The 16730-nt window shown below is 38.9% G+C and overlaps 1 protein-coding gene across 1 annotated transcript in view; it reads left to right on the top strand.

The window, feature by feature from the left end:
• The window catches only part of MCM9 (minichromosome maintenance 9 homologous recombination repair factor), a 45647-nt gene extending 31564 nt beyond the window's left edge, over positions 1–14083 (top strand). The window contains exons 7-12 of the mRNA XM_009645192.2: positions 50–224; positions 2344–2546; positions 3531–3734; positions 5122–5204; positions 10129–10274; positions 12498–14083. Coding sequence (XP_009643487.1) covers positions 50–224; positions 2344–2546; positions 3531–3734; positions 5122–5204; positions 10129–10274; positions 12498–14013 — 2327 coding nt within the window. The 3' untranslated portion in view covers positions 14014–14083. The remainder of the gene's footprint in view (positions 1–49; positions 225–2343; positions 2547–3530; positions 3735–5121; positions 5205–10128; positions 10275–12497) is intronic.
• Positions 14084–16730: the final 2647 nt, after the last annotated feature.

Genomic DNA, 16730 nt, shown 5'->3' with positions numbered 1-16730 from the left:
CATTCCTGCATTTTAAAGAAAAGACTGACTGAAGTAATTGATTCTTCAGGTTTGACAGTGACCGCTGTGAAGGACTTTGGGGAGTGGAACTTGGAAGCTGGAGCACTGGTGCTTGCAGATGGAGGCCTTTGTTGCATCGATGAGTTCAATAGTATCAAAGAACACGACAGAACTAGTATCCATGAAGCAATGGAGCAACAAACCATCAGTGTTGCAAAGGCAGGGTAAGTGGCATCTTAACATAGGTGGTAAAACAACATAAGATGTTTCTCTTGTACTTACAAGTTGGAGGGAGGTTTGTCATGCTGATTTCTTTGTTGTACTTCAATAGTTTTGTTCTCGGCAGTATTCTTAAACTAGATGAGTCAACATTTCAAAGGACAGTGCGCTGGACCAGAGGTTGCAAGTGATCAGAATAAATACATACCCTCTTCACTGTTGGGTTTTCAGTCTGCCACTGTAGACCAGGGCACCTTCCTGAGAAGACTTGGTGTTCTTTTTCTTGTCCTTTGCTGCAAGTGGTCATAATAATCATATGTGAAATAAGGAACTTTGTGAAATTTTTATTGGAAATCAGAAAGCGGAACTTCATTTCTCCAAAATCCAGCAATACTGCATGGTAACAGAAGAAAACCGAGAGATTTCTAGGCTGCTGAATTGTCTATGTGGGGCATGGCATAAACTGCTCACTTTCAGTTCCTCGCATTCTTTTTCAAAGTAGTGTGTGTTCAAATCTGCGATTTCCCCACCACCACTTTGATCTTGGAGCTGAAATCTTATTCCATCAGTCATATGCAGGTCTTGTCCAGGCCCAAAGTAATTTCCTGGCTGGTATTGCTGAAATCTCTGCTGCTCAAAAGGTGTCACCCTTTCCACATTCCTCCTTGTCGCCTTCAGCTCAGCTCTTGCTCCAGTCACATCTTGGCTCCTGTAAGTGGTACTGTCCTTTATTCTGAGCATCTCCACTGAAGCTCTCTTTAGCCTCTTTGGTTTTATGCCATTTTTAACGCCTTTAAGTGCTTCATAACTCGGCTCCTTTCTGCCTCTTTTCTTCTTGGGAATTTTGCTGAACATTTTGCTGTTGCCAGTAAGACAGATCTAATGCATCTTTCCTTTCCCTATGTCATGATATTAGCTATGCTATGCTGTATGTTGAAAACAACCATGAATTTGCCTTAATTTACCCATTCATCATAAAAATACCTTCTAACGTGTTGCTTTTTCTCCCAACTCAATTCTGATGCATCCCCTTGTAAATATGCTAGGCAGACAGCGGACAAGTAATGCTGCTCTCACCTGGGAGATTACTGGCCTTTGCCAGTAATCCAGTTGGGGACAAGTATTTGGAGTCAATGTGGTCCTACTACTTAGTAAGATAGTGGCATATTTTAGCCAGGTTCCTTGTTGCAGTTGGTTGGGTTTTGTAGACCACAAAACACAGTTTTGTTAACTTGCACATACAACCTCAGTTCCTCACATTTAAGGACTACATCTAATGAGGATTTTTTGAGTAGTAACATCGCACAGATAGGTTAAGCACTTTGTTAATTTAAGGTCTTATTTTGGTGCATGGGAGATAAAGGGGTTTTCTCACTGGGTATAAGTGAATAGAAGATCTGTGGTCCTTCCTCTCAGTTGCAGAAGAACTTTGGACTCAAGGCAGCAGTTACTCAGGAGCTGACTAGAAATAGCTCAGTGACAAACCCAAGTTAGAATACTTCTGCTGCTGCCTTAACCAAAAGGATTACATTTGGACTACTCGAATAAAAATAATCTCTCCCCACATCTAAAAACACATGACAGGATAGCATGGTTAAGAGAGGAAAATGGCGATTTTCCTGGAGAAACAGTTGATACAGCTGCCATCATTGTTTGGTTGGGTTCATATTCATAACATGTTTACACACAGGAATAAAACATGCATTTATATTACATTTTATTTTGCTTTCTTAAAATGTGAATTAAGCTAAAATGTTACATCCCATCATTAAAAAAGTGTTTCTATACTATATAAATCAGCAAAGTAATAATTATTTCTGCAAACCTACATTGGTTTTCACCATTTAATGACCTAGCTGTATATAGAGATTACTCATGGCAGTATTGCTTAGTTACTTTTGATATCGATCACTGTCATTCTGTGTAGTTATATTCTCTGCCTGAGAAATGCTGTATAGATAATATATATTAATACAATAATTGTGTATATTGTGTGGCTCTTACGGTCTTTCAAGGTAAGATGTGCTCTTCATAACGTAAAAATGTGATAATTTTTAACACTTTGGAATCATTTCCCCTACCTGATTTAATTCAACCTTTAACATTCACCATACTTTTCTCTAGCTTGGTGTGCAAGCTTAATACAAGGACAACGATCCTGGCAGCAACAAACCCAAAAGGCCATTATGACCCTAATGAGTCTGTCTCTGTCAACATAGCTCTTGGCAGTCCGCTGTTGAGCAGATTTGACCTGGTTTTAGTATTGTTAGATACAAAGAACGAGGAATGGGACCGCATCATTTCATCCTTCATCTTGCAAAATAAAGGTGAGAGCAGTCTTTAAATTACAATGTTGTTTTGGTTTGGTGGTTGTTTTTTTTTTAATTTCCCCACCTTTCAGTTTAGTTTGTTATTCTTGAGTCTTTCATATTAGTCAGTGTTTACATTTTTGCTCTGGCAGTTTCCTGCAGTACGTTTTTTTTTTTTCAGGTAGGAATCTAATTAATTAATCACTAGTTAATTAATAGGGGTGAGCTGAGAACACTGTACTTTTTACTCTGTGATCACTTACAGAAATTTTGGCCCACACTGCTCAGTAAGTGGATAGTTTCTATCTTGCGCCTTTACCTTGCTTGATGTGCAGATCCTATACACCACGCGATTATATATGCTGTTGATGGGAAACTTAATTCAGACAGAACAAATCTGAGCTGCGTGTGCTGCAGTGCTCAAAGAGTGAACGGTAGTGTTCCCTATGAGGCGTTCTGTTGCGCTGGAATTGGGGAAGGCAGCGTGATTTGATTTTGACCAGTCCCTTCTCCATCTACTTCAGGAACATGGCTCTGATCCCCATTAGGGAAGCAGTAGTTAGAGGAAACTTCTTCAACTAGCTTCCTTCCCTTCCCAAAGTGTTTCCCTGCAAAAAATGTTCAGAATATGGCAGATAGATAGCTTTTGACTCCTACAAAGTAGGTAAAATGGCCGGAGGTGGTATATACATTTTACATTCTAAGGAGTACTAGAGCACTTAGTACTGCCTGTACCATCTGGTAGGCAGCGAGTCTGACAGCAGTTCCGTTGAAATTACTGGAGGCTTTACTATGGATTTTGATAGGGGAGGGATTGGATGGTGTGTAAGATTCCACACTGGACTTGACCAAGTCCTTGAGGACTAGTCTTCAGACAACCCAGTATGCTCCAAAAATACAGTAATACGTCTTATATAGTCCCCTCTATATTTAACAGGAATTCCTGGGAAAAAGCTTAATGTCTGTTGCTGTAAAATTACTGACTAGGCAGTTGTTACACAGATTACCCAAGCAAGTCAGAAAAGCTCTGGAGCATGGAAAAGATGAAGACCTACTTCTGCCTTATAAAAAGTATACAGCCAAAATTGTCTGATGAGAGCAACCTGATCCTTGCACGCTACTATCAAATGCAGCGTCAGAGTGACTGCAGAAATGCTGCCCGAACTACTATTCGCTTATTAGAGAGTTTGATTCGCCTTGCAGAAGGTAAGGCCGTGACAATTTTATTTTTAGGCTAACAATTAACCTGTATAAAATGAATAGATCAGGAGTATAACTATAGCCAGTAGCAGGTTTTCCATAGAGGTAGGGATAGGTGATTCTGGTATTCTATCTTTCTAATCTAAAGAGAATTGAGGTTGGGGATTTTGAATATGGGAAAGGGTGTTATATTTAGATTATCAAAATCAATTTTGATTTTGCCATTCTCACACCCGTAATAAAAACTAAAACCACTGGAAGACATAACATCCAAAGGAAAAATCTTGGAAGTTATGTGTTTTTATGAAAAGCAATCTCAGGGTTTATTTTACTTCATTTGAGTCCTGGGTTGCCATCCTACTCAGCCTGAGGAAAGGTGTCAGGTATTTGTTTCTATCCTGAAATTAATATAACATCAAAAATAACACATTTTTGTTTCCTTAAGTATCAATAATCAAGTCTGTATTTTGCAACAGGACTTCAACATTTCCAACTCCGAATTCAAATTGTGTTTCATTTATAAGAACAAAACCAAAGGAAGCAGTAGGTCTCTATCTTAACAGGATTTTGTTTCATAAAGTGGCATACCACATATTTTCAGGATGAATTTAAAAGAATGCACTGTATTTCTGTATAACAATCATAAATGGTCTTTATGCTTTTATATGCCAGTCAGCAATATAGTGCTTCCTGCATAGGATGTTTATATTTTGTTCTCTGTGTTGGGGGAAAAATTACTTAAATGAAAGGCATTCCTAACTTTTAGGGATTCATGTGTTATTTTCACGTTCAGTGTCTCTTCCATTCTTCTGTGTTCACGTGATTGGGGCTTTTAGTAGCATTTTGTTCTTTCAAGGTATTGTATAGATGTTATTAATTACCTGTCTTTCTCTTGCTGAATGAGAACTGTGTGTGTTCCCACAGCCAATTATTGCATTATATCCATTTAGAAAAATCAGTTTTGTTTTGCTGACTTAGGAAAGGGAAGGAAGAAAAAATAAAGCTATTGTAGAGAAAAGCATATTAAATAATACCAAATTCGTGACACAGACCAATTAGAGGAAATCAAATCTTTTCTGACCTGTGATGAATGTGATATCCAGCACTTTACATTTTTTAACTCTAGCATTTTAGGTGTTTTTATTCAAACTGTCACTGTAACTGTAATCCGGAAGTCACATCACATTCTTTACTAGTAAAACTAAGCCTTCCAATTCTTGTGAAAATTGACACTAAAATCAAAAGGATTATGTTCATATTTAAGTTAGGCCCATACACAAGTGTTTGAAGAGCTAAAGAAATTTGAAGAAATATCCTGTCTCTTCTAGTACAAAAAAAAAATGCTTTTTGACTTTGGTAAAGCTTGTTTTCAATGCCCATTTATTTTTGATAGCTCATGCCCGATTGATGTTTAGGGATACTGTGACTTTGGAAGATGCTGTAACTGTGGTATCGGTGATGGAATCTTCTATGCAGGTAAGGTTTCTTGCAGACATTGCCATTGCTGCAGTACCACATTTAAGGGATTCAGTTTATCATGTAAATATATGCCAGCTCCCTTCATCTCTTTGGAGAGGGTTTCATGGACTCATGGAAAGTAGGTCATCAGAGACCTCGACAAGCAATTTTTTAGTCCATCTTGATTATTAAAATCCTTAAACAGAGATGATACTGAATAATCTGGATTGGTGATACAGGCCTGGTACATTTTTTTATAGACTTTTCAGTCTAAGTGAAGTTTTGGCATGCTATTGGCTTTTGGTAATCTACATTTTAAAGACCTTTTGAGCCAGAAATTGTGTCTATATTGCTGCGTTTAACAGCCTCTGAGTTTTTCTTCCACGATGTTATCTTATCACTCATTAACTAGGTATGAAAGAACCAAGTAATTTTTTTTGAGCAAGTTTCTAACAGTTGCGAAGACCTACACTTTATTTTGCCATTAGATCATTTTAAAATACATCGGTGGTGATGCTAAAACTCAAAACTTTTGTTGCCAGACACTGAAAATTGTGCATTGCAGTTATCACGTGGATTTGTGTAATGTTTCTGTGTAAAAAATGTGGAAGGCTAGATTTTAGTTTACTGTAACTTTTTTAGGATGTTGAATGCAAAGAAAAAGCAATGCGTTTAGTATTAATAAAAGGAATGTGAATCTGGTGGAGGCTTTTTTTAAATGGAAATGTGGAAAATAATATAGGCAGTATTACTTCAGATACAGTATTTTTAAGGAAAATAAATCTTCATGCTTTGGAGTAGAAAAAAAAACTACCATAATCAGATTATCCAAAGTTTTATGCGTGGGGTTTTCTAGCATGTCTGAAATGCTTGGTTTTGGCTCTGTCAGAGATAGTCGGCTCCACTGCACAGATGACTGGTCTGATCCAAAGTGGCATTTCCTACATTCTCTATATGTTGATATGAATATATTCAAATTAAAACAATTTTATATAGCACCCATTAGCTCAATGGGCCTTAAAGACCTTTGCAGGAGTAGATATGTTCCTTTTGCGGAGGTAAAGGTCTTCAGGATAGATACACAGTCACATATGGCAGGTAGGCACTTGTGATCTCCCTTGTTCTTTCAGTGAGGGTTGAGAGACTAATTGCAGTTTGTGCCATGGATAGTCTACTGCACAGTGTTGCAAATGGATTTGTCCCAAAAATAATACAGGGCCTGACCTTATTAAGTAGCAAAAGATTATTTCGCTGTCTGCTGCAATTCATCTTGCACTGTTTTGAAGAGCTCAGCTTTTCAATGACAGCACTGCATCTAAGTTAAAATAAGTACTAATACATCCAGTTGAAACAGCAGAAGATATCACGTAAGTGTTCATTAACTGTAATTAAACCTGTAATTAACTAGATGGAATGTGATGGGACGCTGGTTTCAAAGCAATATGGTTTTGGATATAAGAAATCTGAAATACTCATAATTTTTTTTTCATAACAGATCAAAAAGTGGAACATGTATATAATAACAATAAATGTGTATTGTCATCTGTGTATCTCTCCACCTCATCAGCATGAATAAATGTAAAGGAATTGCTTTAACTGAGGGTCACTTTTTCATCTTTATACAGCCCTGCCCTCAAGGGCTGCAGTTTGCATAACAAACATCTGTCTAATAAATGTCAGTGAGAAATTTACCTGAATTGTGGCTGCAGAAGACTACCTGGGAGTAGTTGGTAGGCTCATTATTTTTGCTCCACTCTTCACTTCCTACGAGCGAGTAGGCAAATGTGTTCATTTTTGTTAGGAATCTGCAAATTTGAGATCTGCTATTTAAGGCCAAATTTTACTTTCTTCATGGAAAGTATAAATGAATCACTGAAACGGTACATTTTTGAAGGAAGTGATTTATTTGTTTTACTAAAAAAAAATAGAAGTCACATACAAAACTTTATTTCCTGAAATTGATTCCTTCTCTAGAAAAAAACCCAAAAAACTAGAGATACATCCCGTGTTTTCCCCCTAATTGTCAGTCTGTTAGAATGAGGTTGTAAATGGGGAAGTACCAGTGTCATTCTTGAAAGACTGGTTGCCACCTTTCAGCTCAGCAAACTCTGTCTTCAACACTGTCTTCACAACTACAAAAAAAGTCATATTCTTGCCAGTATAAAATCAAAGTTCACAGTTCTCAGGTCAGTGGTCAGTTATTTTTGTGAGTCCTCCTGGGAAGGAGGACTATCACATTTTCATCACCAACCTAGTTCATTGGAGCTTTTTGTTTGTTTTGTCCTCTAATTCACTCTTATTTTTCTCTTTACTACTTTGTGAGCCTATTCTAATCCCCCTGACTTGACCTTTTCTTTGCCTCATTTCCTCTTTGTTAACGTTGTCTCCCTCCCTCTCTTAGTCATGTTTTCATCCTTGTTTTATTCCTTTTCCAGTCCCTTTTTACATTTTGTCTTCCCATCCTTAGGCACTTTTACACCTTCCTTTCTGCTAACTTTCCCTGTAATACTTTCTTTTTTCCTCTCTTTGTTCTAGATCCTCTGCTCTCAGTTCCTCAGTATGTGGATTTGTCATATGGCTACCTTCCTCTCCTCAAAGTGGTATCTCAGAGGGGCATATATCACAAAGACGTAAGCACCAGCACAGGAATGAAACTTCACAGATACCTTAAATTCAGTCCCATCCCACTTAGAATTTCACACCCACCCACACAGAGGAATGTGTAAAAGAAACTCACTGTGATAGCGAAGTAAAGCACTGAAAAGTCAGTGAGGGCAAGACATAATTGTACCCCTTGAGCATGTATCTCAAGATACATAATCATCTATTCCTTTTTTTTTCCATTGGATCCTTAGGTCCCAGGTTGACAGTACTCAAGCCAAAAGCAACTATCCTTTCTCAGTGTCTTGCTCAATGTTTATGTTTTATTACCTGCTGTTCTAAAGGTAGAATTCTCAATTTCTTCATGTGTTTTTCTATGGAATTCTTGTCCGGTGTATTTGAGTATTTCAGAAAAATCAGTTCACTTCACACAGTCCTTGTGAAGTGATGGATTAGTGTTACTCCTGTTCCATGTTTTGGAGCTGAATTATGCACAATCAGTAAGAAATTGTCCACTGGAGCATACCCCATGAGAGACGGTTAGGGCCCCAGTTTCAGAGTAGTAGCACTTTGAGTATTTGAGCATGCTTCCTGTTGACTGCAGTTGCCTTCTGTGCACACACCCCGCATCAGGCTCCCAGTTACAGATTTGTCACCTTTCAAAACCTTTGCTTAACTGGCTCATTGCGAATCACAAGAACTGGAACTTAGCGTCAGAGGTGTAAACTAGTGCTCCTTGGTTGCTTTTAACTGTCCTAACCAAGAGACTGGACTTCCCTTTCTACAGTCCCTGCCTCATTAACTATGAACCTACCAGTCCTTGAAACAAATACAGCAGAGAGGTTCTATGACAGCTTTTTCCATGGCTACTGACTTCTGCTTCTATGTGGAACAGACCTATCATGTTCCTGAAGTGATCTGCAAAAAACCACCAAGTGATAACTTCAATGGGATGCATTAATGATTGCACGGACAGCCTTAGTTTTAGCACTGTGTAGTTTTAGAGGGCTTTAATTAGCCACCAGAATGAATTTTCAATGTAAGTTTTTTTTTTTTAAATACAAAATTTTAACATTTCAAAATAGAAGAACCAGAAATTGCCACAAATGAAAATGTGCAGTCCGTGTGAAGCCATATATAGCAATTCCTGGTTCTGGAGACTCTGTTGACTTTTGCTGTTGCTCTCATGGCACATGATATGCGTCTTGTTCATTAGTTGTATTGAGCTTTATAGATTAGACAGGAGTGGTAAATGCTAGGTAAAAGAGTAACTACAAAGCTATTCTAGATTATTTGTTGCGGAACAAATCACTTTGTGCAGATGCTCGGTTCCAAATAAAAACTACTTAATTTCTCACAAGGGACAGCAAAATTGTCCCAGATTAAAATCACTTGCTCTCTGGAATTATTCCTGAATACTTAGTTACTCTTAAAGAACTATTCAGAAATATTTTTGCTGGTCAGTTTACCCCATGTTGACAAGCCTTAATACCTGGGTCTTTCCATTTAAATAATTAGGCAAAGCTAATGAAAACTTCTAGCAATCAGAACTCCTTCAGTTATAAATGTGTCCCACATGGGCAGAATTTTTATAATTTTTATAAGTGTTGTGGTTTAACCCAGCTGACAACTAAGCACCACGCAGCTGCTTGCTCGCTCCCCTCCCCCCTCCTTCAGTGGGATGGGGGAGAGAATTGGAGAAAAGAAAAAAAAAGTAAGACCTGTGGGTTGAGAGAGAGACAGTTTAGTAAGAGAGAAAGCATGACGTTCTATGGTATGGAATAGCCCTTTGGTCAGTTTGGGTCAGCTGTCCTAGCTGTGCTGTACTCCCAGCTTGTTATGCACCTGGCCGAGCAGGAGAAGCTCAAAAAGTCCTTGAGTAGTCTGAGCACTACTTGGCAACAGCTGAAAACATCAGTGTGTTATCAACATTCTTGTAGTACTAAATCCAAAACACAGCACTATGCTAGCTTCTATGAAGAAAATTAACTCTATCCCAGCTGAAACCAGGACAGTATGGTATTTGGAAAACTTCTTTAATCCTAATCTCCATTTTTAGCCTTGAGCGGACTTCCCATTTTCTGTATCAATAAAAATAACCAGTACAAGTCAACTGCAGGCTTGATCGTGTAATTGCTTCATGCGTATGAGCAACTTTGCCTGTGTAAGCAGACCCAGTAGGATTATTTGTGTGAATACAGTTACTCAGTAAATATTTGCTACCTTAAGCTTTAAAATATCTAAGGGAGAAGATTGTATGAAAAGTCTCTGCTGTTTAAATTTGGTATGGAATAAGAAAGATAGCTTCCTATTTTTTTTTTTTATCTCTTTGGTGACATAGGGGGGTGCACTTCTCGGAGGCATCAATGCCTTACACACCTCATTTCCAGAAAATCCAATGGCGCAGTACCGAACACAGTGTGAACTCATATTGGAGCGACTGGAGCTGCAAGATCTTCTGCACAAAGAGCTACAAAGACTCGACAGGTTATAATAAGCAATGTAACAAAATAATTCAGTAGCAAAAAAGGATTGTTTGCCAATAATATCTGGAGAGGGTCTAAAAATAGAATCTGACATTGCGAAGGGACATGTTCTTTAGATGACATGGGTAATCAGGGAGTTTGTTTTAAAGTAGCGCTCTGAGATCATCACAAGATCATTTTTCTCTCTGGGTTATGGAATTTACAAAGAAATTAAGAACATTTTAATCAGTTCCCAATCATATCTCAATTCTATGCTCACATAAATTTCAGTGGAGCTTCTTAGGGTCAAAATGCCAGATTCTGTAGCTAAGCAAATAATTTTATATAACCTTTTGTTGCTTGCTTGGTAAAATACAGCAGATCTGCTTCATTTTTTTTAAGCTGCCTTTTCTGTTGGGCTTGTCAGGATCCTTCCCTTTCTGTTAATGGAAAATGCAAGCCTGAATCAAAGTTCTGTTCTTTCAGGTGATTTTTCTCTTTTACATGCTAGAATTTTCACTGTCTCTTCTCTAGTTTTCAGCTCACTGTAATAATCTTTGGAATGTCTATTTGCTGTTATTAATAGAAAACTTCTAACATACTGAGGCTGAGAGGAAAACACTAGGATTGGAAGGAAACAAAATTTAAAAAAAAAAAAGTATTTGTTTCCTGAAATGAGATTAAGCTCTCATGGAACTCCTACTTTCTTATCATTAAAGGAAGATAAGAGATTAATGTTATCAAAGCTAATGGAATTAAGAACAGCTGGGAAAATACAGTTTTTCCTTCAAATATTTTTCAGACTTATTTTGTAACTTATGTTACGGACATCTTAAATAATCACAGAGGTAGTAAAAGCAGGTGAAGGTGGGATATCTCCCAAAGACAGACAAAAGCTAGTTTTAAAACAGAGGTGTTCATAAAGGATCATAGAAATGTAGGATGAGGTGGGAGATCAAATACAAAGGCAGGATGAGGTCTGTGTTTGACCTCCCTGGCAGGGGCTTGTGTTACCTGCTCCAAAGGCCTACTAACGAAGAGGATTTTCCATTGCCACTGGGTAGTCTGTTCCATTATTGCTCCATCTTAAGGCTCATAAAGGTTTTCCCAATATCCCACTTAATCCCCTATGCTGCAAATTTAGCTAATTTCTTCTTCCCCGCCCCTTAATCAGCTTAGAGTATACTAAATGAATGTCCTTTTTAAAACAACCTATTCTATATTAGAAGACTTGTCCCATGCATTCCCCCTAAACTGTATTTCAGTAAAACAAGCATGTATCTTTCAGCCCTTCTTGATGAGTCAGATAATTTCTGCTACTTCCCATAAAAATTTTAAGGATAAGCATACTAGTAAATAATGATAATAATGATTCTAAAAGATACATGACAATGCAGTGTTTCCTCTTGTCATATAGCAGAGAAGCTGTTTATAATGCATAGGAATCATTTCAACACTAATGCAGTCATTTTGGGGATAGAACGTGGCTGCTCTTCTCTCACGGTTAGAATCACTATTTAGCAAAAAGTAGAATGCTATCTCCCTATGCTTAGGTACAACAGACAGAGTATCAGCTATAATTAGATTGGAGGGAACCCTTACTCTGGCACCTCTGTTGTTTTGGAGGGCGCTGAGAACATTAACAGCCACAGACAGTAATTAATTTTTACAGGTGATCTGAGGTGCTTTCACGTTATCACATGGAGTTTTTGACAGGTTGAGTCCATAGTGATTGTGAGAGAAAATCACCAGCAACCACTAAGCCAAGTAATACCTAGATTTTCCATTCTGATAACTTGTTTGAGGCTTTGCCTTGCTCAGGATGAAATCTAATGAGGTTCTTGTTCTAGAAGATAATATTTAGAGAATATGTAGTCCCTAAGGGACTCTAGCAATGACTGTAAGTAGAGAAAAGCTGTTTGTTTGGGGGTTTGGTTTTTTTGTTTGTTTGTTTGTTTGTTTCCCAAGGAAGTGAAGTTTAGGTTATTGAAGTTCAGGTTTAGGTCCATCTGCGTATCTTCTTACTGGGGACACTAAATTCTGCCACTTACTGTAGAAGGTGCTGAAAGATCATGGACTGCAACACCAGGGTTTGGAGCTATATGTGAAATTTAATAATGCAGTTTTGTGACCTACATTATTTGTAGCTTTTCACTATTCATACATTTTAAGCATCACAAATGCAATAAAGAAAAAAAAAAAGGAAAAATAAATTACTACTGCTCAATGTTTTTTCATTCCATAGATTACAAAATGAAAATTCATGCCAGATGCAGCCTGAAGAGACAAGTTTCAGTCCTACTACAAGATGCTTGAACAAGGATACATTTGGGCAGTCAAAGCAAATGTCTCAGTCAGAACCTTCAAATCAACAAGAGAATAACTCCAGGTCACAGCCTTCTCTGCCCAAAGGCAACTCTGAAGGCGATGCACATCCAGACCCCTTATCCAACCCAGCACATGGTAATAACAAAAACACAAACCAGCTAATTAAACATAGTAAAAGAGGTGATGATGGCAGCCTAGCATGGTTTGACAGCCTGGAAGACAGCAACACTGATGCTGAAGAAAGTTTTCAGAAAAAGTCTCCAGCACCCAAGGTATCTCCAAATAACTTGGCTTCAAAAACCCTGCGTAAAACACCTTGTTCTGAAGGAAGAAGTGCTTCAATATCAAGGAAGGGAAATGGAATGAGAGAGTCACTAGCAGCTGCGAATCTACATGCTCCTTTGGAACAGGACAAAGCTTCCAAGATAAGCAGGAAAAGGACTGAAGAACACAACTGTTTTTCTTCAGAAGCAAATTTTCAAGACACATCATCACCAAGTGCTAATGTGCAGGATTCAGTTATTATGCAACGGGTTTCTAAAAGCTGGCAGAGACTGCACACGGAGAAATCACATGGATTCTTTACAAGTACACAGGACCCTGAGGCAAAGGCCCTTCCTTCAGTATTACCTGCGTCTGGCCTGCCAGATCTCTCAAGTGATGCAGATTCTGTGCTAGGGGAGGAAAAGAACAGCACATCTGTAGCAGCAAAAGCTGCGACAATTTCAATGAGAAAACGAAGTAAAGGTCAAGTAGTGAAGGAAACAAAGGTAGTAAGTTCCCATGAGCCAGAAATCCTTGACAGTGAAAGTCCTCCAGCAGCTAAACTAGCTAAATTTTCTTTCAAACCAAGGACAAAACTTGATCATTCTTCAGAGAAGAAAAATGAAGAATTTTCTATTTTTCAGAGTGAAACTGTTGTTAAGCCTGGAGAGCAGCTCCAGGGAGAGCAGCTGCCAGAAGAATGCTGTCCCCCTGAGAAGTCCAAGGTGACATTGACTCGCTTACGAAAAAGTAGTTTAGAAAAACGATCAACAGGACGGGCAACAATACGCTCTGATGTCAGTTCTGATGCCATGTCATCTCCACCCACTGAAAAGAAAAGGGAGGGAGAGGAGAAGCTTGGTGGCCCAAGCACAGGGAAGGTGCGCTCCAGCACATTAGCCAAACTGTCAACATTCTCCTTTGCATCATGTCCTGAGTCAAAATTGGAAACCTCACCTACCATTAAGATTGACACTCAAAAGGAGAGCCATAGCCCCCTGCTGAAGGTGCACGTGAGCAATCCTAGCAGAAGGAAGAGTTTTGCGTTGGGAAATGCCAGCAAAGCCAGCATGGTCACACAGAAATCTCTCTTCTCGATAGCAGAGCTAGATGATGCTACATTAGATTTTGATTGGGATGAAGAAGTTAGGAAAAATCCAAGCACGTAACCTGTATCTTCCAAATTACTTAGCATACAGTTCTTCTGAATCTCTATCCTTCTATCAATTGTATCCATAGTTTACAAAGCATTTAAAAATAATCATCCTGGACCTCTGTTGATGCCAATGAATGTACTTTCTTTAAGGGCCATATACTTTACATCAGCTAAGGACTGCACACGCTGCAGGCCTGATATGGCTTTTAATTTCCTGAACTCTTCCCAAGGCTTCTTCAGTTGACTGTTTTGATTGATCTGATGTAACCTGAAGACTTGTCTGGTTATGTTCATATACCCAGAGTACAGCGAATCTTGCAGAAAAGCAGGCTTAATTGACTGTTAGCCTTTATTACATGTAATGGTTAGAACTACTTGTGATTCAGATTGTCCTTCCAAATGACTACGCTGATCTAGAAAAATTATGATGCTAAAGCTATGTCATTATATTTTGTTCATTTGTATATGCTGTTTGTCTTAGTGTAGTTAGCAATATTGTGATTTATCATCATGCTGTGGTAAGTATTTCTGTATTACCAGTATCATGACAATTTTGCTGCATCTTCGGTTACTGTGCTCCTTGTCACACTGCTGATGCTGAAGACGTGGAGCTTTTTGTTTCTGGGGTTTTTTTGAATTTCAATTTTAAATACACTGGTTCAGGTATCTGTGTCTGTATTCTGGGTCATTTTATCAAAACCCAACTCAGTAAGAAACATACAGTTCTTCACCGCCGAGAGAACAATTTCAGGTGATTGAACGGGAGTCCTCAGTAACCAGGGTAACTTTAATGCAGGCATTAAGCCCTGGCATATGAGCTACGCTGCAAACCTAGCAGCGTGGTGACGAGCCACCCTACTGTAGCTTGGTTCTGACTCAGATAATGTTTACTTGACTATTTTAATTGTGATTAGAGTTTTATTGCATCTGATATGCAGTTCATCTTCTGTAGCATGCTGCATCCGGTGTTGTTCATTTGTCTAATGGGAGATTAATCTACTAAGCCATTACATGTTTACAGACAAAGGTAAGCCTTAAATTTCTTTCAGTGACTTGCCTGCTATGTTTCTCCTGTACTTGAATTCTCCACAGAATATTCTTGGTTTTACCCGCAAAGTAAATGGAGAATGGAGTAGTTGCTTACAGCACAGTAAATCCTTTGAGAGGCTTGCTAGCACAAAGAAGATCTGATTCTCTCTTGATTTACTTAAATTTAGAACTAGATTCCGTGAAACCAGGTGAGTTAAAATACCGTAAAGGTTCAAAGAATGAGGTAGTGTGAGGGCCAGGTACTTTGGTGTGATACAGTGAAATCATGAGAACAGTAATTATAGTAGTTGGCTTACTGGTAAGAGTTTTGGAAAATGACAGAAACATTACTGTCCAGACTGATTGTGTGGTAGTTCCTCCACTGGAAACATGATACCAATCACAAGAAGTGGAGTTTATCCCACCTGCCCCCCAGAGGACAGCGCCACCTCTTCCCATTCCTTCTCACAAAGACCGATGACAGGGTGAGGGTGGCCTGCACTCATGATCCTACTGCCCATGAAAATCACAAGCTTCCTACAGGGAGCCGTGTCTACACTGAAACTGGAGAAGGGTCCAGAATCCTGGAGCTATTGGCATTTATGATGGTCTTCCTACCCGCATTTGCACAGGCCAGCTAAAGGCGCAGTTTTTCATCACCACTGGAGTTGCATCAGCCCTTTACATGGTGGTCTCATTTACAATCAAAAATTCTCCTGGCCAGCTGTTCCATGTGATGGATGTTAGTAGCTGGCCAGTGCAAAGCCAGAACATAGCTACTGGATCCCCATAGTCAAGCACCATGAGGGTTTTTTACCATGTAAAATGATAAAAAAATGAGTCGAGAAATTTCATCCACCTATGCTGGAAGTATTGTTTATTCATCACTTCCCTATAGGTCAGTAACCAGGGCCTCATCTAATGTAATCTGCTATGTAAAGTTATTTGATGAGCTGCTCCCAAGAACTGCAGAACTTTTTCCTAAATGTTCTTTTGTGGGAGGCTGGTTGACCTTCTTCCCCCTGCCCAGTGGAAATTAGAACTCTGTTGAAATCAGCAGAGCCATAGTGGCGCAAAATTGGAGTGAAAGTCAAGCTCAAAATTTCCTTCATATTCTCCACGCATATGCTGTGTTTGAGACGGTTCTGGTTTTTATATTCTGCTTGTTTCAAAGTTGTTGCACTGTAAGATCTGCCCAAAGGCCAGGGAAGCTACATGATGAAGCAGAGCAGCCGCGTTTCAGGAAGGCTGAAATGGCAGGTAAGGCAGACAGCGGTCTTCCTTACGTGCAAAGTAACAAACGTTAGCAACAGCTGTGAGAACTGGGCACTGGCGTTCCCGTGGTGTCCTCAAACCTGTGCACAGATCATTGCAGCTGACTAAATGGAAGATGATTAAACCAAGTTTATTTTTTCATAGATGAAAAGTGTTTCCTCTGATCCAGTAAAACTCAGCCTAGAATACTGTATGTCCCACCGCTTTTTCCAGTCATACAGTACTAATTGCATTTTTGGTCCAGTTCAGCAGTTCGGCTGATAAAATACTGCTACATCCCTTCTTTATTATTATTATTAATCTGTTTTGAGTTGAAATCTACAGTTTAACTGTTCTTTTAAAGCACAGTGAGCAGAGCCCTGAACAAGCTGGCAAGAGATTGGATCTCTTAGGATAGGCTGCCTGATGAGCCTAGCAACTGGTGGA

The sequence above is a fragment of the Egretta garzetta genome, unplaced genomic scaffold (assembly GCF_000687185.1).
Source record: "Egretta garzetta isolate BGI_Z169 unplaced genomic scaffold, ASM68718v1 scaffold18, whole genome shotgun sequence".
In the NCBI taxonomy this organism is placed as follows: Eukaryota; Metazoa; Chordata; class Aves; order Pelecaniformes; family Ardeidae; genus Egretta; species Egretta garzetta.
The sequence above is the reverse complement of the archived record's forward strand: the minus strand, read 5'-3'. Positions and strand labels throughout refer to the sequence as shown.